Source organism: Leptonotus elevatus, chromosome 10 (genome assembly GCF_054856555.1).
Source record: "Leptonotus elevatus isolate MCC_2025b chromosome 10, RoL_Lele_1.0, whole genome shotgun sequence".
NCBI classification, from domain to species: Eukaryota; Metazoa; Chordata; class Actinopteri; order Syngnathiformes; family Syngnathidae; genus Leptonotus; species Leptonotus elevatus.
This window is the reverse complement of record NC_141248.1, coordinates 17,464,786-17,488,797: the sequence shown is the minus strand read 5'-3', so window position 1 is coordinate 17,488,797 and position 24,012 is coordinate 17,464,786. Positions and strand designations below refer to the sequence as shown.

General features: G+C 41.4%; 3 protein-coding genes across 3 annotated transcripts; all 3 read right to left on the bottom strand.

The window, feature by feature from the left end:
• Window positions 1–543: 543 nt before the first annotated feature.
• Window positions 544–6,982, bottom strand: LOC147167407 (uncharacterized). Its single transcript, XM_086086932.1, has 11 exons — window positions 6,274–6,982; window positions 5,722–5,846; window positions 5,102–5,166; window positions 4,927–5,019; window positions 3,810–3,857; window positions 3,527–3,729; window positions 3,290–3,455; window positions 2,018–2,185; window positions 1,850–1,914; window positions 748–830; window positions 544–667 (listed from the first exon to the last, which is right to left on the bottom strand). The coding sequence occupies exons 1-11, from the start codon at window positions 6,980–6,982 to the stop codon at window positions 623–625; spliced, it is 1,770 nt and encodes a 589-aa protein (XP_085943058.1). The 3' UTR covers window positions 544–622.
• A 4,648-nt stretch (window positions 6,983–11,630) lies between these two features.
• LOC147167406 (uncharacterized) lies at window positions 11,631–16,078 on the bottom strand. Its single transcript, XM_086086931.1, has 2 exons — window positions 12,699–16,078; window positions 11,631–11,781 (listed from the first exon to the last, which is right to left on the bottom strand). Exons 1-2 carry the CDS (start codon window positions 16,076–16,078, stop codon window positions 11,631–11,633), a joined length of 3,531 nt encoding a protein of 1,176 aa, XP_085943057.1.
• A 1,060-nt stretch (window positions 16,079–17,138) lies between these two features.
• Window positions 17,139–22,249, bottom strand: LOC147167405 (uncharacterized). The gene is made up of 3 exons (XM_086086930.1): window positions 18,877–22,249; window positions 18,471–18,636; window positions 17,139–17,289 (listed from the first exon to the last, which is right to left on the bottom strand). Exons 1-3 carry the CDS (start codon window positions 22,247–22,249, stop codon window positions 17,139–17,141), a joined length of 3,690 nt encoding a protein of 1,229 aa, XP_085943056.1.
• Window positions 22,250–24,012: the final 1,763 nt, after the last annotated feature.

Here is a 24,012-nt window from a genome sequence, read left to right as displayed (position 1 = left end):
ACACTAACCAGGGTACTGGTTAATGCTAACTAAACAACAAACTGAAAAGATACAAAATCAAAATGACAGCCGGAACTCCGGTGGTGACCGTGACAAGCGGCAATGATCCCACGCTGACTGATCACCACCCGGGAACTAAATACACCCACACTAATTGGGTAACTAGCCACACCTGGGGCCAGGCACAAGTGGCTGAGGGCCCGGATTGGTCAACCCGCGGAAGGGCTGGAACCCACTCAGGACCAATCGGGACCCTCAACCAAAACCAGATCTTCCCAGACATGACACTGTAATATTAAGAGCGTCATAACCTCAACTTTATTCACGCAATTTTTTTAAGTGGGGGGAAAATATAGATGTTCTTCCTCTAGTTTCTACTTTCTCTATCTAGAAAAAATAAGATTTTCATCTTTTTACTTTAAAATAAAATAAAAATATCTTTATTCTGATCATTTTATGCCTTTTATGTAAACATATTAACTTATGCACACAGCTGTACTGTATATGAGTTAGGGATAACATTTATTGCACACACAAAAAAACAAACAGACAATGAATGCAAATTGAAGTCATACATCAAATATATTAATAGATTTATATTATTAATATTAATAGTTTGTCGTCATCTAGAGCTGACGTTCAACACCTCGGGACGTTTTGTTGACACCTGCAGAGACAAAATGAAAGCTCATAGATTTCAACATTCTTATGAAGCGATTTAGTCCAACAGAACCGATAATTCTGTACCTGCTTTTGTGTGTCAATGTCTTCTAGATGCCGCCTGAACCTTTCAGCCGTGTAAGGACCCGTCAGTCCCAGATTGTGACGTCCTGCGTTCAAAAAATGTTTATAACAATTTGTGTCACCAAGTCAAAAATATGCCCCCTGGTGGCTGTGAGTAGCATAGGGAGGATATCGTAGCTGTTTCATTGATTGATTGATTGGATGTGAAAGTACTTTGAGGCAACGCCATGATTCATGGCTCATTACTTGTACATGTATATATGTAAATAATGTTAGATAAATGAAAACTTTACAAGAGATGATGGTCTTTTTCATCAATCTTCTTTTTTTAAATGTAAACGTTGTAACCTTACAAAAACACATTTTGAATTTTCTTGTGAAAAATTAGCAATTTATTTTAACGAATTAAGATACATTTTCCCCTAAAATAAAAAGTTGTAGTCTAAAAATAATTTGTAATCTTCGGAGAATAAAGTCACAATTGTATGTAAAAAAATTCAGATGGATTTTTTTTGAGAATGAGAGAATTTTTTTTGCTATTTTACAAGAATAAAAATAAAACATTTTGCAAAAACGCCCCCCCCCCCCAAGTACAAAAGAGCAGAAGAAAAACGCTGAAAGATTACAATAAACTTATTTTATGTGAATAAAATTTACATTTAACATTTCTTTTTCAATAAAAAGCCCTATTGGGAATAGGGTTTGTCATTTGATGATAATAAAGTAATTCAATTAAATGATCTACTTAATTTTAAAGCAATAAAGTAATAGTATTCTTTTTCTAGAATAATTTTTTATTTTACAAGGCAAGGCTTTGTTATTATGACACATTTTATACACAAGACAGTTCAATGTGCACAAGACACAACACAAAAGCATTTGTAAACAACAGCTGATGACATAGCAAAGCAAGACTAAAGCAGTTAGTTTTTTTTTTTTTTTTAAAGCCAAGTATAAAGTAAATATGAGAGAAAAAAAAAATCTCAATATGAATAGAATAAAGTGGGAATGTGACGGGAGTAAAACCAAGTAATGTAATGTAGGCCATTTTTGAACAAGGTGGCCTTCCCCAAATCTTGGAATGCAAATGTTATGTAAAACATACCTGTGTCTGTGAAGTCAAAGTAGTCTTCCTCAAAATCTAGAAATCCTCTTAAATTATCCTTTTTCCTGAAAACACAATTCCATCATTTTCGGCCGGAATTCTCCCTCCACGTGACTTATCAGACTTTTTGGACTAAGAGGAAAACAGCATTTCATGATCCGCACTCACCACATCCCAGAACGCCCCCTTTTGACCAAGAAGACAACCAGAAGGACCATCATGACGAGTAGCAGGGCCGCTGCCAGTGATCCGAATATAGCTCCATAGAAGCCCGGACCCCAGCGGAAGAGGTCACACCGTTGGCCGTGGTACTGCCTTATGTTTGACTCGTAGCATCTAGAGAAGAATACATTGATACAAGAGCCGCATAATTCCTCATATTGTGGCCATTTAAAGACATTTATTCACTCAACTGAAGATTGTACCAGGCATTTATTTTAGAGAACTGCTTTGGACAACCCTGCCAAGGTGGTGGCCTGCAGCACTTAACATATCTGATGGGTTGAGTACATAACGGATTTTATTTGCGGTAAGGCGCATATTAAGCCCACGGCGTATCAAGAAAACATTGGGTGAAATGTGGCACAATTAGAGTAGAGGCCTCTATTTATGGTCAGGCAACGGTCAATTAAGGTAATTAAACACCCAGACAATTAATTGAGGGACCGCTTCAGCTAGAATTGAGATTACTATGTGAGGCGAGGCATTTATTTGTTTAAGTGGACAAATTACCTGAGGTGGAGGCCACAATTTTTTTTCTGTTAACTGGGCTACACACCAGGTGATTAATTGAGCCATGGTGTCATATGGCATGGAGGTCACTAAATGAGGTAAGGTGTTTATTTGTTCAAGTCAACAAAACACCAGACAATTAATTCAGCCTCCACTTAGCATCGAGCCTACAATCTGAGTGTGCAGTAGTTTAAGTGGAGAAAGCACCAGGTGATTAATTGAAGCACAAGTGGAGGCCATTATTTGAGGCCAGGCGTCTATTCAAGTGGATGATGCACTAAGGTGATGCATTTGAGGGCTGGCATGAATTGGAGCAGGGGTGGACAAACTTTTGTGCTACATTTGATTTGTAAAATTTGTAAATGATGCGGGAAAAAAAGTGTGTAGAATATTATATTTGAATAATAACAATGGATGATCTCTCTTTAAAAAGAAAAATCTTATCAGTGTAAAATTGCTTATTTTACAAATAAATCTTATTAGGATTTTTGACTAATACATGTTTGAATTCCAATGATTGAATACACTCATTTTTAACTCATTCACTGCCAGACTAGTAAAAATTGATCTTTGACGTCTATAGCCGTCTTTGGCAGTGCATGTGTTAAATGTGATAAACGCATAAAACTATTCAATCAAACGCAACAAATCTCCTAATCATATTTTTCCTATCTGGATAGTGCAGGTGTACTCAATGAAGCGTCTTACCTGCACACGGCCCCTGCGAGAATATCATTAAGACATTCCCCGCGTCCGCTGCAGTAGCCCGGTGTCGTCTTGCAGGGTCCGACGCACTGCCACTGACCATCAATCACCTCGGCGGTGTAATTCGCAAACGCGGAGCAGTTGATGAAGGGAAGGATGTCCGTGATGTCTGATTGCCGGCAACGCAACAGATTTTCATTTGGAGCGCCAAGAGCGACAAACGACGTTGGTTGGACTAACCATTAATCTGCGGCGTTGGGGAGACGACTTCCTTGAGCAGCACGTTGGCATTATCGAAGGCTTGCGAGATCTGCTGGATGTTGTCGCTGTCCTCCAGGATTTGCGTCAACTTCTCATCGAGCTGAGTGTTGAGCCAGTTGATCTGCGTGGCGTTGTTGTCATAAACGTACCGAGCTCGGCTCGTCGCCAAAACGCTGCTCGGCCTGCGGCGGGGGAAAGGCATCGACGCCAAATGAGGACGCTTGGACGAGGGCGAGATAATAACGGGCAGGGTTTCACCTACAACGACTCCGTGACGTCCACTCGGGGATCGGCTTGCTTCAGCAGAGCTCTCAACTACGGGAGAAAACACGGGTCAAATAATAAATAGCTCATCTGAGACAGAAGTTAACAGCTGAGATGACACAATGCAAGGTCTATTTGAGGTGAGGTGTTTAAGTTTACAACACACCAAGTGAATACTTGAGACACTGCTTTGAAGAGCATTGTTAGAGGTGAGGTGTTAATGTTTTACGAGTTGACAAAGCAACTGGCAAATAATTGAGGCTTAAGGCACAGCATTTATTGGAGGTGAGGACTTTATTTGAGTTGACAAACTACTCACCATTTGACAAAGCCTGCCAAGCACGTATTTGTGTGTTACTATCTGAGGTGAGGCCTTTATCAGTCGTCAACACCAAGTGATTATTTCAGGAATGGGGTCGAGCGGAGGTCTTTATTTGAGGTGAGGTATTTTAATTGACTGTGCATCAGTCGATTGATTTTGCTTAAGGCACAGCTTTCATTTAAGTGGAGGCCACAATTTCAGTTGCAGGGTTTGTATGTCTGAGTATAAAAAGCACAGGCACTTAATTGAAGTATGGCATTTTTTTTGAGACAGGGTCTCTATTTGAGGTGAGGCATTTGTTTACCAAGTGATTCAATGAGCAATATCTGAAGTAAGATTTTTTTTTTAAGTCGTCAATTTCTGATAAAGGTACAGCGTCTATTAGCTCATTCACTCCCAGCCATTTTCACTGAAGCAACCCCCTTCCCTCCCGGCTGTTTTACTTGATTTTGACAGAGTTTGCAAGGCCTACCAAATATTGGGTTCGATTGTTATAAAAACATGAAACCTACCAAAAGAAAGATTAAAGTCTCTTCTTTTATCAGGAAAAAAGTACATTTCTATCTGTTTCTGTTTTGCAGCAATTAGCATTAGAATATAGCTAAGTTTCATCATTATTCACAAATCTGTATAGAACTGTGGCTAAATGAGCTTTTTTCAACATGGCCCTAGTTATTCTCTTTTGCTCTGCTGCCACCTGCTGACCGTTTTTGTAAAAACTACCATTTTTTTCAACTGTTCTCTGTAGTTGAAAGGCTGCATCAAAGCATAAATAACAAAACAACATAAAAACGTAGAAATGTCTACCTTCATGTTAAATAAATTGATTTTGGGTTCGCCGTTCAGAGAGCGCTCAACCCTTCTTGCTTCAATAACACTTCCCGGTCTGTGGTGGAGAAAAAGACACTTAAATGAATAAAACCTTTTTTTGAATCAAGCAAGTAACACAACTTGATCAGTAAACTTACTGTAAATTGACAACTTCTACTTCTTTAAAGGCTAGCGGCTCGGCACTTTTGCACAGTGTTTTAAGCTGAAAAAAAATGAGGAGAAGTTACAGGTTTAGCTTAAAAGCTCCAACTTCTGGTTGGAAATACAGACACAAAATTATCACCGACACCACCCCACATCATAACAATATCAAAATAAGGGATGAGCAGGAATGTTCAATTGCAAAATTCCTGTGGTTTATTGTCCAATATTTGGAAAATGCTACCATCCGTCCATTTATTATAGCCTTTATCTTCATTAGGGATTAGGGCTTTGAGTGATCTGGAGCCTATCACAACTGACTTTGGGTTGGAGGCGTGGTACACCCTGGACTGGTTGCCAACCAATCACAGGGCACAACCAGACAACCATTCCCACCAAATAGGCAATTTTGAGCCTTCAATGAATCTAACATGCATGATTTTGGGAATGCAGGAGGAAGCCATTACAGTACTGGGAGAAAATACAAATTCTGCACAGGAAGACCGAAATTGAGAAACCAGAACCTCAGAAATCTGTGGTAGATGTGCTAACCACAATTTTACTATGGTGCACTCAGTTGCTAATAAAGCGGGGGAATAAAACGATAAATCTCTACCTCCTTCTGTAACTTGTCGATGAAATCTAATGACTCTGGTGAGCGCAAGTCATAATAAGCATCCAAAAAAGTGATCTTGATGTCCAAAGTAATATTTGTTTTTCGAGTAGGTATTGCTGCATTATCTGTAAGGGAGAAAACAAACATACAGTATGTATGGATAAAAGCAAAGCAACACACAAATAAACTATGCAGGGCGTCCTAGATTTATAAGAGTTCCGTTAATATGGCAATGACGTAATTTAAGGAACGACAAATGTCTACCCATAAACATAATCGAATATCAATCACCTATGCCAACAAAGTAATAAAACAATCAAATGAAAAATTGTAAGTATGGTAATAACTAGCGTGCCTATGTTTGCAGCGTTTACATCACGTTCTACTCAAGGACAACCATGTCGTGGTACCTTGATGTTGTATAATAGGGAGTTGGACCAAAATGATGACAAAAAAATGTGCTACAAAGTTTGAGCCCCATAGTGAAAATTCCCGTTTGTCGCAACTCAAGGTACCACTGCAAATCATTCAGAAATGAAAAGTCTTCCTTACCAACATCAGCAGTTGTGACATTTGGTCCAAAGTTGCACCTATCGCCATAGGTAATGTTGCAACTGCAGCGGCAATCATTGACTTCTATACTGAACATGCAATTGCCAGTCAAGCACTGACAGTCTTCGTCTCGACACTGTCGGGGTGTGGATTTACTTGTTACTGCGGTAGTGGGTGGTGACTTTATCATGGAAGGAGATGTGGTGAGGACTTCTGAGGATGTTGCTGCACTTGTCCCGTCATATGGAACGGTGGATTGTGTCAAAGGTGTGGTATTGGGAGAGAGAGTGTCAGGTGTGAACTCTGTAGATGTATCTGGATCAGAGGTTTGCGTCTGGATGCTTGTTGAAGCAGGGCTGACCACTGCGCTAGTTCTAATTTGTGGTGTTGACTCTGTCGATAAAGTGGTGACTGCTGAAGTGGAGATACTAATGTGAGGGTTTGCAGTATCTGTTGAGAAACTGAAAGTTGTTGTGGAGTGATCATTGTCAGTAGTTTGCTTAGTTCCCTCAGTGGTGTATGTTTCAGGTGATGTGTATGGCTCAGTTGATTCTGTGGCTATGATCGTTGCGAAAGATGTAGTCTCTGGCAGTGGAGTGGAAGATAATCCACTCGTTGAAGTTTCCTGACTGGTTGGTATGGTTTGAGTTGTCGTTGTAAAGAAACCTGTTGTTCCAGATGTAGTTTTTGGTTCTGAAGAGGAATACATAGGTGATGATGGTTCATTGCTGGTTAAAAATGACTGAGTTGTTTCCAGATTTACTGGTGTTGTCCTAAATTCAGACGAAGTAAAAGGTAGCTGGGTGGTATATGTGCCAATTGATGTGTGTGATTCTGTGGACATAGTAGCTGTCACAGATGTTTGTGGCTCTGAAGAGGACGATGTCGTACTTGTTGATTGCCGACTGGTTGACTCTGTGTTCTCATTAGGTGTTGACCCTCCAGATGTTACTATAGGTTCAGATGTAAGCTGTGGTTTTGAAGTTGAATAAATACTTGTTGCTGGTTCGTCGCTGGTTAGTGAGGATTCAGTTGTTTCCATATTGGTTTGTGTTGTGTCTGAGTTAATTCCAGAAGAAGTATGACTCAATTGGGTGGTCACTGGTGGGAATGTGGAAGGCAACAATGTGGAAACGTCAGCATCTGTGGAAGAACTGGATGTTGCTATAGTCTGATCATTGTCAGTAGTTTGCTTAGTTCCCTCAGTGGTGGGTGTTTCAGGTGATGTGTATGGCTCAGTTGATTCTGTGGCTATGATCGTTGCGAAAGATGTAGTCTCTGGCAGTGGAGTGGAAGATAGTCCACTCGTTGAAGTTTCCTGACTGGTTGGTATAGTTTGAGTTGACGTTGTAAAGAAACCTGTTGTTCCAGATGTAGTTTTTGGTTCTGAAGAGGAATACATAGGTGATGATGGTTCATTGCTGGTTAAAAATGACTGAGTTGTTTCCAGATTTACTGGTGTTGTCCTAAATTCAGACGAAGTATAAGGTAGCTGGGTGGTATATGTGCCAATTGATGTGTGTGATTCTGTGGACATAGTAGCTGTCACAGATGTTTGTGGCTCTGAAGAGGACGATATCATACTTGTTGATTGCCGACTAGATGACTCTGTGTTCTCATTAGGTGTTGACCCTCCAGATGTTACTGTAGGTTCAGATGTAAGCATTGGTTTTGAAGTAGAATAAATACTTGTTGTTCCTGGTTCGTCACTGGTAAAAGAGGATTCAGTTGTTTCCAGATCGGTTTGTGTTGTGTCTGTGTTAATTCCAGAAGAAGTATGACTCAATTGGGTGGTCACTGGTGGGAATGTGGAAACGTCAGCATCTGTGGAAGAACTGGATGTTGCTATAGTCTGATCATTGTCAGTAGTTTGCTTAGTTTCCTCAGTGGTGTATGTTTCAGGTGATGTGTATGGCTCAGTTGATTCTGTGGCTATGATCGTTGCGAAAGATGTAGTCTCTGGCAGTGGAGTGGAAGATAATCCACTCGTTGAAGTTTCCTGACTGGTTGGTATGGTTTGAGTTGTCGTTGTAAAGAAACCTGTTGTTCCAGATGTAGTTTTTGGTTCTGAAGAGGAATACATAGGTGATGATGGTTCATTGCTGGTTAAAAAGGACTGAGTTGTTTCCAGATTTACTGGTGTTGTCCTAAATTCAGACGAAGTATAAGGTAGCTGGGTGGTATATGTGCCAATTGATGTGTGTGATTCTGTGGACATAGTAGCTGTCACAGATGTTTGTGGTTCTAAAGAAGACGATGTCGTACTTGTTGATTGCCGACTGGTTGACTCTGTGTTCTCATTAGGTGTTGACCCTCCAGATGTTACTATAGGTTCAGATGTAAGCTGTGGTTTTGAAGTTGAATAAATACTTGTTGCTGGTTCGTCGCTGGTTAGTGAGGATTCAGTTGTTTCCATATTGGTTTGTGTTGTGTCTGAGTTAATTCCAGAAGAAGTATGACTCAATTGGGTGGTCACTGGTGGGAATGTGGAAGGCAACAATGTGGAAACGTCAGCATCTGTGGAAGAACTGGATGTTGCTATAGTCTGATCATTGTCAGTAGTTTGCTTAGTTCCCTCAGTGGTGGGTGTTTCAGGTGATGTGTATGGCTCAGTTGATTCTGTGGGTATGATGGTTGCGAAAGATGTAGTCTCTGGCAGTGAAGTGGAAGATAATCCACGAGTTGAAGTTTCCTGACTGGTTGGTATAGTTTGAGTTGACGTTGTAAAGAAACCTGTTGTTCCAGATGTAGTTTTTGGTTCTGAAGAGGAATACATAGGTGATGATGGTTCATTGCTGGTTAAAAATGACTGAGTTGTTTCCAGATTTACTGGTGTTGTCCTAAATTCAGACGAAGTATAAGGTAGCTGGGTGGTATATGTGCCAATTGATGTGTGTGATTCTGTGGACATAGTAGCTGTCACAGATGTTTGTGGCTCTGAAGAGGACGATATCATACTTGTTGATTGCCGACTAGATGACTCTGTGTTCTCATTAGGTGTTGACCCTCCAGATGTTACTGTAGGTTCAGATGTAAGCATTGGTTTTGAAGTAGAATAAATACTTGTTGTTCCTGGTTCGTCACTGGTAAAAGAGGATTCAGTTGTTTCCAGATCGGTTTGTGTTGTGTCTGTGTTAATTCCAGAAGAAGTATGACTCAATTGGGTGGTCACTGGTGGGAATGTGGAAACGTCAGCATCTGTGGAAGAACTGGATGTTGCTATAGTCTGATCATTGTCAGTAGTTTGCTTAGTTTCCTCAGTGGTGTATGTTTCAGGTGATGTGTATGGCTCAGTTGATTCTGTCGCTATGATCGTTGCGAAAGATGTAGTCTCTGGCAGTGGAGTGGAAGATAATCCACTCGTTGAAGTTTCCTGACTGGTTGGTATGGTTTGAGTTGTCGTTGTAAAGAAACCTGTTGTTCCAGATGTAGTTTTTGGTTCTAAAGAGGAATACATAGGCGATGATGGTTCATTGCTGGTTAAAAAGGACTGAGTTGTTTCCAGATTTACTGGTGTTGTCCTAAATTCAGACGAAGTATAAGGTAGCTGGGTGGTATATGTGCCAATTGATGTGTGTGATTCTGTGGACATAGTAGCTGTCACAGATGTTTGTGGCTCTGAAGAGGACGATGTCGTACTTGTTGATTGCCGACTGGTTGACTCTGTGTTCTCATTAGGTGTTGACCCTCCAGATGTTACTATAGGTTCAGATGTAAGCTGTGGTTTTGAAGTTGAATAAATACTTGTTGCTGGTTCGTCGCTGGTTAGTGAGGATTCAGTTGTTTCCATATTGGTTTGTGTTGTGTCTGAGTTAATTCCAGAAGAAGTATGACTCAATTGGGTGGTCACTGGTGGGAATGTGGAAGGCAACAATGTGGAAACGTCAGCATCTGTGGAAGAACTGGATGTTGCTATAGTCTGATCATTGTCAGTAGTTTGCTTAGTTCCCTCAGTGGTGGATGTTTCAGGTGATGTATATGGCTCAGTTGATTCTGTGGCTATGATCGTTGCGAAAGATGTAGTCTCTGGCATTGGAGTGGAAGATAATCCACTCGTTGAAGTTTCCTGACTGGTTGGTATGGTTTGAGTTGTCGTTGTAAAGAAACCTGTTGTTCCAGATGTAGTTTTTGGTTCTGACGAGGAATACATAGGTGATGATGGTTCATTGCTGGTTAAAAAGGACTGAGTTGTTTCCAGATTTACTGGTGTTGTCCTAAATTCAGACGAAGTATAAGGTAGCTGGGTGGTATATGTGCCAATTGATGTGTGTGATTCTGTGGACATAGTAGCTGTCACAGATGTTTGTGGTTCTAAAGAAGACGATGTCGTACTTGTTGATTGCCGACTGGTTGACTCTGTGTTCTCATTAGGTGTTGACCCTCCAGATGTTACTATAGGTTCAGATGTAAGCTGTGGTTTTGAAGTTGAATAAATACTTGTTGCTGGTTCGTCGCTGGTTAGTGAGGATTCAGTTGTTTCCATATTGGTTTGTGTTGTGTCTGAGTTAATTCCAGAAGAAGTATGACTCAATTGGGTGGTCACTGGTGGGAATGTGGAAGGCAACAATGTGGAAACGTCAGCATCTGTGGAAGAACTGGATGTTGCTATAGTCTGATCATTGTCAGTAGTTTGCTTAGTTCCCTCAGTGGTGGGTGTTTCAGGTGATGTGTATGGCTCAGTTGATTCTGTGGGTATGATGGTTGCGAAAGATGTAGTCTCTGGCAGTGAAGTGGAAGATAATCCACGAGTTGAAGTTTCCTGACTGGTTGGTATAGTTTGAGTTGACGTTGTAAAGAAACCTGTTGTTCCAGATGTAGTTTTTGGTTCTGAAGAGGAATACATAGGTGATGATGGTTCATTGCTGGTTAAAAAGGACTGAGTTGTTTCCATATTTACTGGTGTTGTCCTAAATTCAGACGAAGTATAAGGTAGCTGGGTGGTATATGTGCCAATTGATGTTTGTGATTCTGTGGACATAGTAGCTGTTACAGATGTTTGTGGTTCTGAAGAAGACGATATCATACTTGTTGATTGCCGACTGGTTGACTCTGTGTTCTCATTAGGTGTTGACCCTCCAGATGTTACTATAGGTTCAGATGTAAGCTGTGGTTTTGAAGTTGAATAAATACTTGTTGTTGCTGGTTCGTCGCTGGTAAAAGAAGATTCAGTTGTTTCCAGATCGGTTTGTGTTGTGTCTGTGTTAATTCCAGAAGAAGTATGACTCAATTGGGTGGTCACTGGTGGGAATGTGGAAACGTCAGCATCTGTGGAAGAACTGGATGTTGCTATAGTCTGATCATTGTCAGTAGTTTGCTTAGTTCCCTCAGTGGTGGATGTTTCAGGTGATGTGTATGGCTCAGTTGATTCTGTGGCTATGATCGTTGCGAAAGATGTAGTCTCTGGCAGTGGAGTGGAAGATAATCCACTCGTTGAAGTTTCCTGACTGGTTGGTATGGTTTGAGTTGTCGTTGTAAAGAAACCTGTTGTTCCAGATGTAGTTTTTGGTTCTGAAGAGGAATACATAGGTGATGATGGTTCATTGCTGGTTAAAAAGGACTGAGTTGTTTCCAGATTTACTGGTGTTGTCCTAAATTCAGACGAAGTATAAGGTAGCTGGGTGGTATATGTGCCAATTGATGTGTGTGATTCTGTGGACATAGTAGCTGTCACAGATGTTTGTGTTTCTGAAGAAGACGATATCATACTTGTTGATTGCCGACTAGTTGACTCTGTGTTCTCATTAGGTGTTGACCCTCCAGATGTTACTATAGGTTCAGATGTAAGCTGTGGTTTTGAAGTTGAATAAATACTTGTTGTTGCTGGTTCGTCGCTGGTTAGTGAGGATTCAGTTGTTTCCATATTGGTTTCTGTTGTGTCTGTGTTAATTCCAGAAGAAGTATGACTCAATTGGGTGGTCACTGGTGGGAATGTGGAAGGCAACAATGTGGAAACGTCAGCATCTGTGGAAGAACTGGATGTTGCTATAGTCTGATCATTGTCAGTAGTTTGCTTAGTTCCCTCAGTGGTGGGTGTTTCAGTTGATGTGTATGGCTCAGTTGATTCTGTGGGTATGATCGTTGCGAAAGATGTAGTCTCTGGCAGTGAAGTGGAAGATAATCCACGAGTTGAAGTTTCCTGACTGGTTGGTATAGTTTGAGTTGACTTTGTAAAGAACCCTGTTGTTCGAGATGTAGTTTTTGGTTCTGAAGAGGAATACATAGGTGATGATGGTTCATTGCTGGTTAAAAAGGACTGAGTTGTTTCCATATTTACTGGTGTTGTCCTAAATTCAGACGAAGTATAAGGTAGCTGGGTGGTATATGTGCCAATTGATGTGTGTGATTCTGTGGACATAGTAGCTGTCACAGATGTTTGTGGCTCTGAAGAGGACGATGTCGTACTTATTGATTGCCGACTGGTTGACTCTGTGTTCTCATTAGGTGTTGACCCTCCAGATGTTACTATAGGTTCAGATGTAAGCTGTGGTTTTGAAGTTGAATAAATACTTGTTGTTGCTGGTTCGTCGCTGGTTAGTGAGGATTCAGTTGTTTCCATATTGGTTTGTGTTGTGTCTGTGTTAATTCCAGAAGAAGTATGACTCAATTGGGTGGTCACTGGTGGGAATGTGGAAGGCAACAATGTGGAAACGTCAGCATCTGTGGAAGAACTGGATGTTGCTATAGTCTGATCATTGTCAGTAGTTTGCTTAGTTCCCTCAGTGGTGGGTGTTTCAGTTGATGTGTATGGCTCAGTTGATTCTGTGGGTATGATCGTTGCGAAAGATGTAGTCTGTGGCAGTGAAGTGGAAGATAATCCACTAGTTAAAGTTTCCTGACTGGTTGGTATGGTTAGAGTTGTCGTTGTAAAGAAACCTGTTGTTCCAGATGTAGTTTTTGGTTCTGAAGAGGAATACATAGGTGATGATGGTTCATTGCTGGTTAAAAAGGACTGAGTTGTTTTCATATTTACTGGTGTTGTCCTAAATTCAGACGAAGTATAAGGTAGCTGGGTGGTATATGTGCCAATTGATGTGTGTGATTCTGTGGACATAGTAGCTGTCACAGATGTTTGTGGCTCTGAAGAGGACGATATCATACTTGTTGATTGCCGACTAGATGACTCTGTGTTCTCATTAGGTGTTGACCCTCCAGATGTTACTGTAGGTTCAGATGTAAGCATTGGTTTTGAAGTAGAATAAATACTTGTTGTTGCTGGTTCGTCGCTGGTTAGTGAGGATTCAGTTGTTTCCATATTGGTTTGTGTTGTGTCTGTGTTAATTCCAGAAGAAGTATGACTCAATTGGGTGGTCACTGGTGGGAATGTGGAAGGCAACAATGTGGAAACGTCAGCATCTGTGGAAGAACTGGATGTTGCTATAGTCTGATCATTGTCAGTAGTTTGCTTAGTTCCCTCAGTGGTGGGTGTTTCAGGTGATGTGTATGGCTCAGTTGATTCTGTGGGTATGATCGTTGCGACAGATGTAGTCTCTGGCAGTGAAGTGGAAGATAATCCACTCGTTGAAGTTTCCTGACTGGTTGGTATAGTTTGAGTTGACGTTGTAAAGAAACCTGTTGTTCCAGATGTAGTTTTTGGTTCTGAAGAGGAATACATAGGTGATGATGGTTCATTGCTGGTTAAAAAGGACTGAGTTGTTTCCATATTTACTGGTGTTGTCCTAAATTCAGACGAAGTATAAGGTAGCTGGGTGGTATATGTGCCAATTGATGTTTGTGATTCTGTGGACATAGTAGCTGTTACAGATGTTTGTGGTTCTGAAGAAGACGATATCATACTTGTTGATTGCCGACTGGTTGACTCTGTGTTCTCATTAGGTGTTGACCCTCCAGATGTTACTATAGGTTCAGATGTAAGCTGTGGTTTTGAAGTTGAATAAATACTTGTTGTTGCTGGTTCGTCGCTGGTTAGTGAGGATTCAGTTGTTTCCATATTGGTTTGTGTTGTGTCTGTGTTAATTCCAGAAGAAGTATGACTCAATTGGGTGGTCACTGGTGGGAATGTGGAAACGTCAGCATCTGTGGAAGAACTGGATGTTGCTATAGTCTGATCATTGTCAGTAGTTTGCTTAGTTCCCTCAGTGGTGGGTGTTTCAGGTGATGTGTATGGCTCAGTTGATTCTGTGGGTATGATCGTTGCGAAAGATGTAGTCTCTGGCAGTGGAGTGGAAGATAATCCACTCGTTGAAGTTTCCTGACTGGTTGGTATGGTTTGAGTTGTCGTTGTAAAGAAACCTGTTGTTGCAGATGTAGTTTTTGGTTCTGAAGAGGAATACATAGGTGATGATGGTTCATTGCTGGTTAAAAATGACTGAGTTGTTTCCAGATTTACTGGTGTTGTCCTAAATTCAGACGAAGTATAAGGTAGCTGGGTGGTATATGTGCCAATTGATGTGTGTGATTCTGTGGACATAGTAGCTGTCACAGATGTTTGTGGCTCTGAAGAGGACGATGTCGTACTTGTTGATTGCCGACTGGTTGACTCTGTGTTCTCATTAGGTGTTGACCCTCCAGATGTTACTGTAGGTTCAGATGTAAGCATTGGTTTTGAAGTAGAATAAATACTTGTTGTTCCTGGTTCGTCACTGGTAAAAGAGGATTCAGTTGTTTCCAGATCGGTTTGTGTTGTGTCTGTGTTAATTCCAGAAGAAGTATGACTCAATTGGGTGGTCACTGGTGGGAATGTGGAAGGCAACAATGTGGAAACGTCAGCATCTGTGGAAGAACTGGATGTTGCTATAGTCTGATCATTGTCAGTAGTTTGCTTAGTTCCCTCAGTGGTGGATGTTTCAGGTGATGTGTATGGCTCAGTTGATTCTGTGGGTATGATCGTTGCGACAGATGTAGTCTCTGGCAGTGAAGTGGAAGATAATCCACTCGTTGAAGTTTCCTGACTGGTTGGTATAGTTTGAGTTGACGTTGTAAAGAAACCTGTTGTTCCAGATGTAGTTTTTGGTTCTGAAGAGGAATACATAGGTGATGATGGTTCATTGCTGGTTAAAAAGGACTGAGTTGTTTCCATATTTACTGGTGTTGTCCTAAATTCAGACGAAGTATAAGGTAGCTGGGTGGTATATGTGCCAATTGATGTTTGTGATTCTGTGGACATAGTAGCTGTTACAGATGTTTGTGGTTCTGAAGAAGACGATATCATACTTGTTGATTGCCGACTGGTTGACTCTGTGTTCTCATTAGGTGTTGACCCTCCAGATGTTACTATAGGTTCAGATGTAAGCTGTGGTTTTGAAGTTGAATAAATACTTGTTGTTGCTGGTTCGTCGCTGGTAAAAGAGGATTCAGTTGTTTCCAGATCGGTTTGTGTTGTGTCTGTGTTAATTCCAGAAGAAGTATGACTCAATTGGGTGGTCACTGGTGGGAATGTGGAAACGTCAGCATCTGTGGAAGAACTGGATGTTGCTATAGTCTGATCATTGTCAGTAGTTTGCTTAGTTCCCTCAGTGGTGGATGTTTCAGGTGATGTGTATGGCTCAGTTGATTCTGTGGCTATGATCGTTGCGAAAGATGTAGTCTCTGGCAGTGGAGTGGAAGATAATCCACTCGTTGAAGTTTCCTGACTGGTTGGTATGGTTTGAGTTGTCGTTGTAAAGAAACCTGTTGTTCCAGATGTAGTTTTTGGTTCTGAAGAGGAATACATAGGTGATGATGGTTCATTGCTGGTTAAAAAGGACTGAGTTGTTTCCATATTTACTGGTGTTGTCCTAAATTCAGACGAAGTATAAGGTAGCTGGGTGGTATATGTGCCAATTGATGTGTGTGATTCTGTGGACATAGTAGCTGTCACGGATGTTTGTGGCTCTGAAGAGGACAATGTCGTACTTGTTGATTGCCGACTGGTTGACTCTGTGTTCTCATTAGGTGTTGACCCTCCAGATGTTACTATAGGTTCAGATGTAAGCTGTGGTTTTGAAGTTGAATAAATACTTGTTGTTGCTGGTTCGTCGCTGGTTAGTGAGGATTCAGTTGTTTCCATATTGGTTTGTGTTGTGTCTGTGTTAATTCCAGAAGAAGTATGACTCAATTGGGTGGTCACTGGTGGGAATGTGGAAACGTCAGCATCTGTGGAAGAACTGGATGTTGCTATAGTCTGATCATTGTCAGTAGTTTGCTTAGTTCCCTCAGTGGTGGGTGTTTCAGGTGATGTGTATGGCTCAGTTGATTCTGTGGCTATGATCGTTGCGAAAGATGTAGTCTCTGGCAGTGGAGTGGAAGATAATCCACTCGTTGAAGTTTCCTGACTGGTTGGTATGGTTTGAGTTGTCGTTGTAAAGAAACCTGTTGTTCCAGATGTAGTTTTTGGTTCTGAAGAGGAATACATAGGTGATGATGGTTCATTGCTGGTTAAAAATGACTGAGTTGTTTCCAGATTTACTGGTGTTGTCCTAAATTCAGACGAAGTATAAGGTAGCTGGGTGGTATATGTGCCAATTGATGTGTGTGATTCTGTGGACATAGTAGCTGTCACAGATGTTTGTGGCTCTGAAGAGGACGATATCATACTTGTTGATTGCCGACTAGATGACTCTGTGTTCTCATTAGGTGTTGACCCTCCAGATGTTACTGTAGGTTCAGATGTAAGCATTGGTTTTGAAGTAGAATAAATACTTGTTGTTCCTGGTTCGTCACTGGTAAAAGAGGATTCAGTTGTTTCCAGATCGGTTTGTGTTGTGTCTGTGTTAATTCCAGAAGAAGTATGACTCAATTGGGTGGTCACTGGTGGGAATGTGGAAACGTCAGCATCTGTGGAAGAACTGGATGTTGCTATAGTCTGATCATTGTCAGTAGTTTGCTTAGTTTCCTCAGTGGTGTATGTTTCAGGTGATGTGTATGGCTCAGTTGATTCTGTGGCTATGATCGTTGCCAAAGATGTAGTCTCTGGCAGTGGAGTGGAAGATAATCCACTCGTTGAAGTTTCCTGACTGGTTGGTATGGTTTGAGTTGACGTTGTAAAGAAACCTGTTGTTCCAGATGTAGTTTTTGGTTCTGAAGAGGAATACATAGGTGATGATGGTTCATTGCTGGTTAAAAATGACTGAGTTGTTTCCAGATTTACTGGTGTTGTCCTAAATTCAGACGAAGTATAAGGTAGCTGGGTGGTATATGTGCCAATTGATGTGTGTGATTCTGTGGACATAGTAGCTGTCACAGATGTTTGTGGCTCTGAAGAGGACGATGTCGTACTTGTTGATTGCCGACTGGTTGACTCTGTGTTCTCATTAGGTGTTGACCCTCCAGATGTTACTATAGGTTCAGATGTAAGCTGTGGTTTTGAAGTTGAATAAATACTTGTTGCTGGTTCGTCGCTGGTTAGTGAGGATTCAGTTGTTTCCATATTGGTTTGTGTTGTGTCTGTGTTAATTCCAGAAGAAGTATGACTCAATTGGGTGGTCACTGGTGGGAATGTGGAAGGCAACAATGTGGAAACGTCAGCATCTGTGGAAGAACTGGATGTTGCTATAGTCTGATCATTGTCAGTAGTTTGCTTAGTTCCCTCAGTGGTGGGTGTTTCAGGTGATGTGTATGGCTCAGTTGATTCTGTGGGTATGATCGTTGCGACAGATGTAGTCTCTGGCAGTGAAGTGGAAGATAATCCACTCGTTGAAGTTTCCTGACTGGTTGGTATAGTTTGAGTTGACGTTGTAAAGAAACCTGTTGTTCCAGATGTAGTTTTTGGTTCTGAAGAGGAATACATAGGTGATGATGGTTCATTGCTGGTTAAAAAGGACTGAGTTGTTTCCATATTTACTGGTGTTGTCCTAAATTCAGACGAAGTATAAGGTAGCTGGGTGGTATATGTGCCAATTGATGTTTGTGATTCTGTGGACATAGTAGCTGTTACAGATGTTTGTGGTTCTGAAGAAGACGATATCATACTTGTTGATTGCCGACTGGTTGACTCTGTGTTCTCATTAGGTGTTGACCCTCCAGATGTTACTATAGGTTCAGATGTAAGCTGTGGTTTTGAAGTTGAATAAATACTTGTTGTTGCTGGTTCGTCGCTGGTAAAAGAGGATTCAGTTGTTTCCAGATCGGTTTGTGTTGTGTCTGTGTTAATTCCAGAAGAAGTATGACTCAATTGGGTGGTCACTGGTGGGAATGTGGAAACGTCAGCATCTGTGGAAGAACTGGATGTTGCTATAGTCTGATCATTGTCAGTAGTTTGCTTAGTTCCCTCAGTGGTGGATGTTTCAGGTGATGTGTATGGCTCAGTTGATTCTGTGGCTATGATCGTTGCGAAAGATGTAGTCTCTGGCAGTGGAGTGGAAGATAATCCACTCGTTGAAGTTTCCTGACTGGTTGGTATGGTTTGAGTTGTCGTTGTAAAGAAACCTGTTGTTCCAGATGTAGTTTTTGGTTCTGAAGAGGAATACATAGGTGATGAGGGTTCATTGCTGGTTAAAAAGGACTGAGTTGTTTCCAGATTTACTGGTGTTGTCCTAAATTCAGACGAAGTATAAGGTAGCTGGGTGGTATATGTGCCAATTGATGTTTGTGATTCTGTGGACATAGTAGCTGTTACAGATGTTTGTGGTTCTGAAGAAGACGATATCATACTTGTTGATTGCCGACTGGTTGACTCTGTGTTCTCATTAGGTGTTGACCCTCCAGATGTTACTATAGGTTCAGATGTAAGCATTGGTTTGGAAGTAGAATAAATACTTGTTGTTCCTGGTTCGTCACTGGTAAAAGAGGATTCAGTTGTTTCCAGATCGGTTTGTGTTGTGTCAGTGTTAATTCCAGAAGAAGTATGACTCAATTGGGTGGTCACTGGTGGGAATGTGGAAACGTCAGCATCTGTGGAAGAACTGGATGTTGCTATAGTCTGATCATTGTCAGTAGTTTGCTTAGTTTCCTCAGTGGTGTATGTTTCAGGTGATGTGTATGGCTCAGTTGATTCTGTGGCTATGATCGTTGCGAAAGATGTAGTCTCTGGCAGTGGAGTGGAAGATAATCCACTCGTTGAAGTTTCCTGACTGGTTGGTATGGTTTGAGTTGTCGTTGTAAAGAAACCTGTTGTTCCAGATGTAGTTTTTGGTTCTGAAGAGGAATACATAGGTGATGATGGTTCATTGCTGGTTAAAAAGGACTGAGTTGTTTCCAGATTTACTGGTGTTGTCCTAAATTCAGACAAAGTATAAGGTAGCTGGGTGGTATATGTGCCAATTGATGTGTGTGATTCTGTGGACATAGTAGCTGTCACAGATGTTTGTGGCTCTGAAGAGGACGATGTCGTACTTATTGATTGCCGACTGGTTGACTCTGTGTTCTCATTAGGTGTTGACCCTCCAGATGTTACTATAGGTTCAGATGTAAGCTGTGGTTTTGAAGTTGAATAAATACTTGTTGTTGCTGGTTCGTCGCTGGTTAGTGAGGATTCAGTTGTTTCCATATTGGTTTGTGTTGTGTCTGTGTTAATTCCAGAAGAAGTATGACTCAATTGGGTGGTCACTGGTGGGAATGTGGAAGGCAACAATGTGGAAACGTCAGCATCTGTGGAAGAACTGGATGTTGCTATAGTCTGATCATTGTCAGTAGTTTGCTTAGTTCCCTCAGTGGTGGGTGTTTCAGGTGATGTGTATGGCTCAGTTGATTCTGTGGGTATGATCGTTGCGACAGATGTAGTCTCTGGCAGTGAAGTGGAAGATAATCCACTCGTTGAAGTTTCCTGACTGGTTGGTATAGTTTGAGTTGACTTTGTAAAGAAACCTGTTGTTCCAGATGTAGTTTTTGGTTCTGAAGAGGAATACATAGGTGATGATGGTTCATTGCTGGTTAAAAATGACTGAGTTGTTTCCAGATTTGCTGGTGTTGTCCTAAATTCAGACGAAGTATAAGGTAGCTGGGTGGTATATGTGCCAATTGATGTGTGTGATTCTGTGGACATAATAGCTGTCACAGATGTTTGTGGCTCTGAAGAGGACGATATCATACTTGTTGATTGCCGACTAGATGACTCTGTGTTCTCATTAGGTGTTGACCCTCCAGATGTTACTGTAGGTTCAGATGTAAGCATTGGTTTTGAAGTAGAATAAATACTTGTTGTTCCTGGTTCGTCACTGGTAAAAGAGGATTCAGTTGTTTCCAGATCGGTTTGTGTTGTGTCTGTGTTAATTCCAGAAGAAGTATGACTAAATTGGGTGGTCACTGGTGGGAATGTGGAAACGTCAGCATCTGTGGAAGAACTGGATGTTGCTATAGTCTGATCATTGTCAGTAGTTTGCTTAGTTTCCTCAGTGGTGTATGTTTCAGGTGATGTGTATGGCTCAGTTGATTCTGTGGCTATGATCGTTGCGAAAGATGTAGTCTCTGGCAGTGGAGTGGAAGATAATCCACTCGTTGAAGTTTCCTGACTGGTTGGTATGTTTTGAGTTGTCGTTGTAAAGAAACCTGTTGTTCCAGATGTAGTTTTTGGTTCTGAAGAGGAATACATAGGTGATGATGGTTCATTGCTGGTTAAAAAGGACTGAGTTGTTTCCAGATTTACTGGTGTTGTCCTAAATTCAGACGAAGTATAAGGTAGCTGGGTGGTATATGTGCCAATTGATGTGTGTGATTCTGTGGACATAGTAGCTGTCACAGATGTTTGTGGTTCTGAAGAAGACGATATCATACTTGTTGATTGCCGACTGGTTGACTCTGTGTTCTCATTAGGTGTTGACCCTCCAGATGTTACTATAGGTTCAGATGTAAGCATTGGTTTTGAAGTAGAATAAATACTTGTTGTTCCTGGTTCGTCACTGGTAAAAGAGGATTCAGTTGTTTCCAGATCGGTTTGTGTTGTGTCTGTGTTAATTCCAGAAGAAGTATGACTCAATTGGGTGGTCACTGGTGGGAATGTGGAAGGCAACAATGTGGAAACGTCAGCATCTGTGGAAGAACTGGATGTTGCTATAGTCTGATCATTGTCAGTAGTTTGCTTAGTTTCCTCAGTGGTGTATGTTTCAGGTGATGTGTATGGCTCAGTTGATTCTGTGGCTATGATCGTTGCGAAAGATGTAGTCTCTGGCAGTGGAGTGGAAGATAATCCACTCGTTGAAGTTTCCTGACTGGTTGGTATGGTTTGAGTTGTCGTTGTAAAGAAACCTGTTGTTCCAGATGTAGTTTTTGGTTCTGAAGAGGAATACATAGGTGATGATGGTTCATTGCTGGTTAAAAAGGACTGAGTTGTTTCCAGATTTACTGGTGTTGTCCTAAATTCAGACGAAGTATAAGGTAGCTGGGTGGTATATGTGCCAATTGATGTGTGTGATTCTGTGGACATAGTAGCTGTCACGGATGTTTGTGGCTCTGAAGAGGACAATGTCGTACTTGTTGATTGCCGACTGGTTGACTCTGTGTTCTCATTAGGTGTTGACCCTCCAGATGTTACTATAGGTTCAGATGTAAGCTGTGGTTTTGAAGTTGAATAAATACTTGTTGTTGCTGGTTCGTCGCTGGTTAGTGAGGATTCAGTTGTTTCCATATTGGTTTGTGTTGTGTCTGTGTTAATTCCAGAAGAAGTATGACTCAATTGGGTGGTCACTGGTGGGAATGTGGAAACGTCAGCATCTGTGGAAGAACTGGATGTTGCTATAGTCTGATCATTGTCAGTAGTTTGCTTAGTTCCCTCAGTGGTGGGTGTTTCAGGTGATGTGTATGGCTCAGTTGATTCTGTGGGTATGATCGTTGCGAAAGATGTAGTCTCTGGCAGTGGAGTGGAAGATAATCCACTCGTTGAAGTTTCCTGACTGGTTGGTATGGTTTGAGTTGTCGTTGTAAAGAAACCTGTTGTTGCAGATGTAGTTTTTGGTTCTGAAGAGGAATACATAGGTGATGATGGTTCATTGCTGGTTAAAAATGACTGAGTTGTTTCCAGATTTACTGGTGTTGTCCTAAATTCAGACGAAGTATAAGGTAGCTGGGTGGTATATGTGCCAATTGATGTGTGTGATTCTGTGGACATAGTAGCTGTCACAGATGTTTGTGGCTCTGAAGAGGACGATGTCGTACTTGTTGATTGCCGACTGGTTGACTCTGTGTTCTCATTAGGTGTTGACCCTCCAGATGTTACTGTAGGTTCAGATGTAAGCATTGGTTTTGAAGTAGAATAAATACTTGTTGTTCCTGGTTCGTCACTGGTAAAAGAGGATTCAGTTGTTTCCAGATCGGTTTGTGTTGTGTCTGTGTTAATTCCAGAAGAAGTATGACTCAATTGGGTGGTCACTGGTGGGAATGTGGAAACGTCAGCATCTGTGGAAGAACTGGATGTTGCTATAGTCTGATCATTGTCAGTAGTTTGCTTAGTTTCCTCAGTGGTGTATGTTTCAGGTGATGTGTATGGCTCAGTTGATTCTGTGGCTATGATCGTTGCGAAAGATGTAGTCTCTGGCAGTGGAGTGGAAGATAATCCACTCGTTGAAGTTTCCTGACTGGTTGGTATGGTTTGAGTTGTCGTTGTAAAGAAACCTGTTGTTCCAGATGTAGTTTTTGGTTCTGAAGAGGAATACATAGGTGATGATGGTTCATTGCTGGTTAAAAAGGACTGAGTTGTTTCCAGATTTACTGGTGTTGTCCTAAATTCAGACGAAGTATAAGGTAGCTGGGTGGTATATGTGCCAATTGATGTGTGTGATTCTGTGGACATAGTAGCTGTCACAGATGTTTGTGGTTCTGAAGAAGACGATATCATACTTGTTGATTGCCGACTGGTTGACTCTGTGTTCTCATTAGGTGTTGACCCTCCAGATGTTACTATAGGTTCAGATGTAAGCATTGGTTTTGAAGTAGAATAAATACTTGTTGTTCCTGGTTCGTCACTGGTAAAAGAGGATTCAGTTGTTTCCAGATCGGTTTGTGTTGTGTCTGTGTTAATTCCAGAAGAAGTATGACTCAATTGGGTGGTCACTGGTGGGAAAGTGGAAACGTCAGCATCTGTGGAAGAACTGGATGTTGCTATAGTCTGATCATTGTCAGTAGTTTGCTTAGTTCCCTCAGTGGTGGGTGTTTCAGGTGATGTGTATGGCTCAGTTGATTCTGTGGGTATGATCGTTGCGAAAGATGTAGTCTCTGGCAGTGGAGTGGAAGATAATCCACTCGTTGAAGTTTCCTGACTGGTTGGTATGGTTTGAGTTGTCGTTGTAAAGAAACCTGTTGTTGCAGATGTAGTTTTTGGTTCTGAAGAGGAATACATAGGTGATGATGGTTCATTGCTGGTTAAAAATGACTGAGTTGTTTCCAGATTTACTGGTGTTGTCCTAAATTCAGACGAAGTATAAGGTAGCTGGGTGGTATATGTGCCAATTGATGTGTGTGATTCTGTGGACATAGTAGCTGTCACAGATGTTTGTGGCTCTGAAGAGGACGATGTCGTACTTGTTGATTGCCGACTGGTTGACTCTGTGTTCTCATTAGGTGTTGACCCTCCAGATGTTACTGTAGGTTCAGATGTAAGCATTGGTTTTGAAGTAGAATAAATACTTGTTGTTCCTGGTTCGTCACTGGTAAAAGAGGATTCAGTTGTTTCCAGATCGGTTTGTGTTGTGTCTGTGTTAATTCCAGAAGAAGTATGACTCAATTGGGTGGTCACTGGTGGGAATGTGGAAGGCAACAATGTGGAAACGTCAGCATCTGTGGAAGAACTGGATGTTGCTATAGTCTGATCATTGTCAGTAGTTTGCTTAGTTCCCTCAGTGGTGGATGTTTCAGGTGATGTGTATGGCTCAGTTG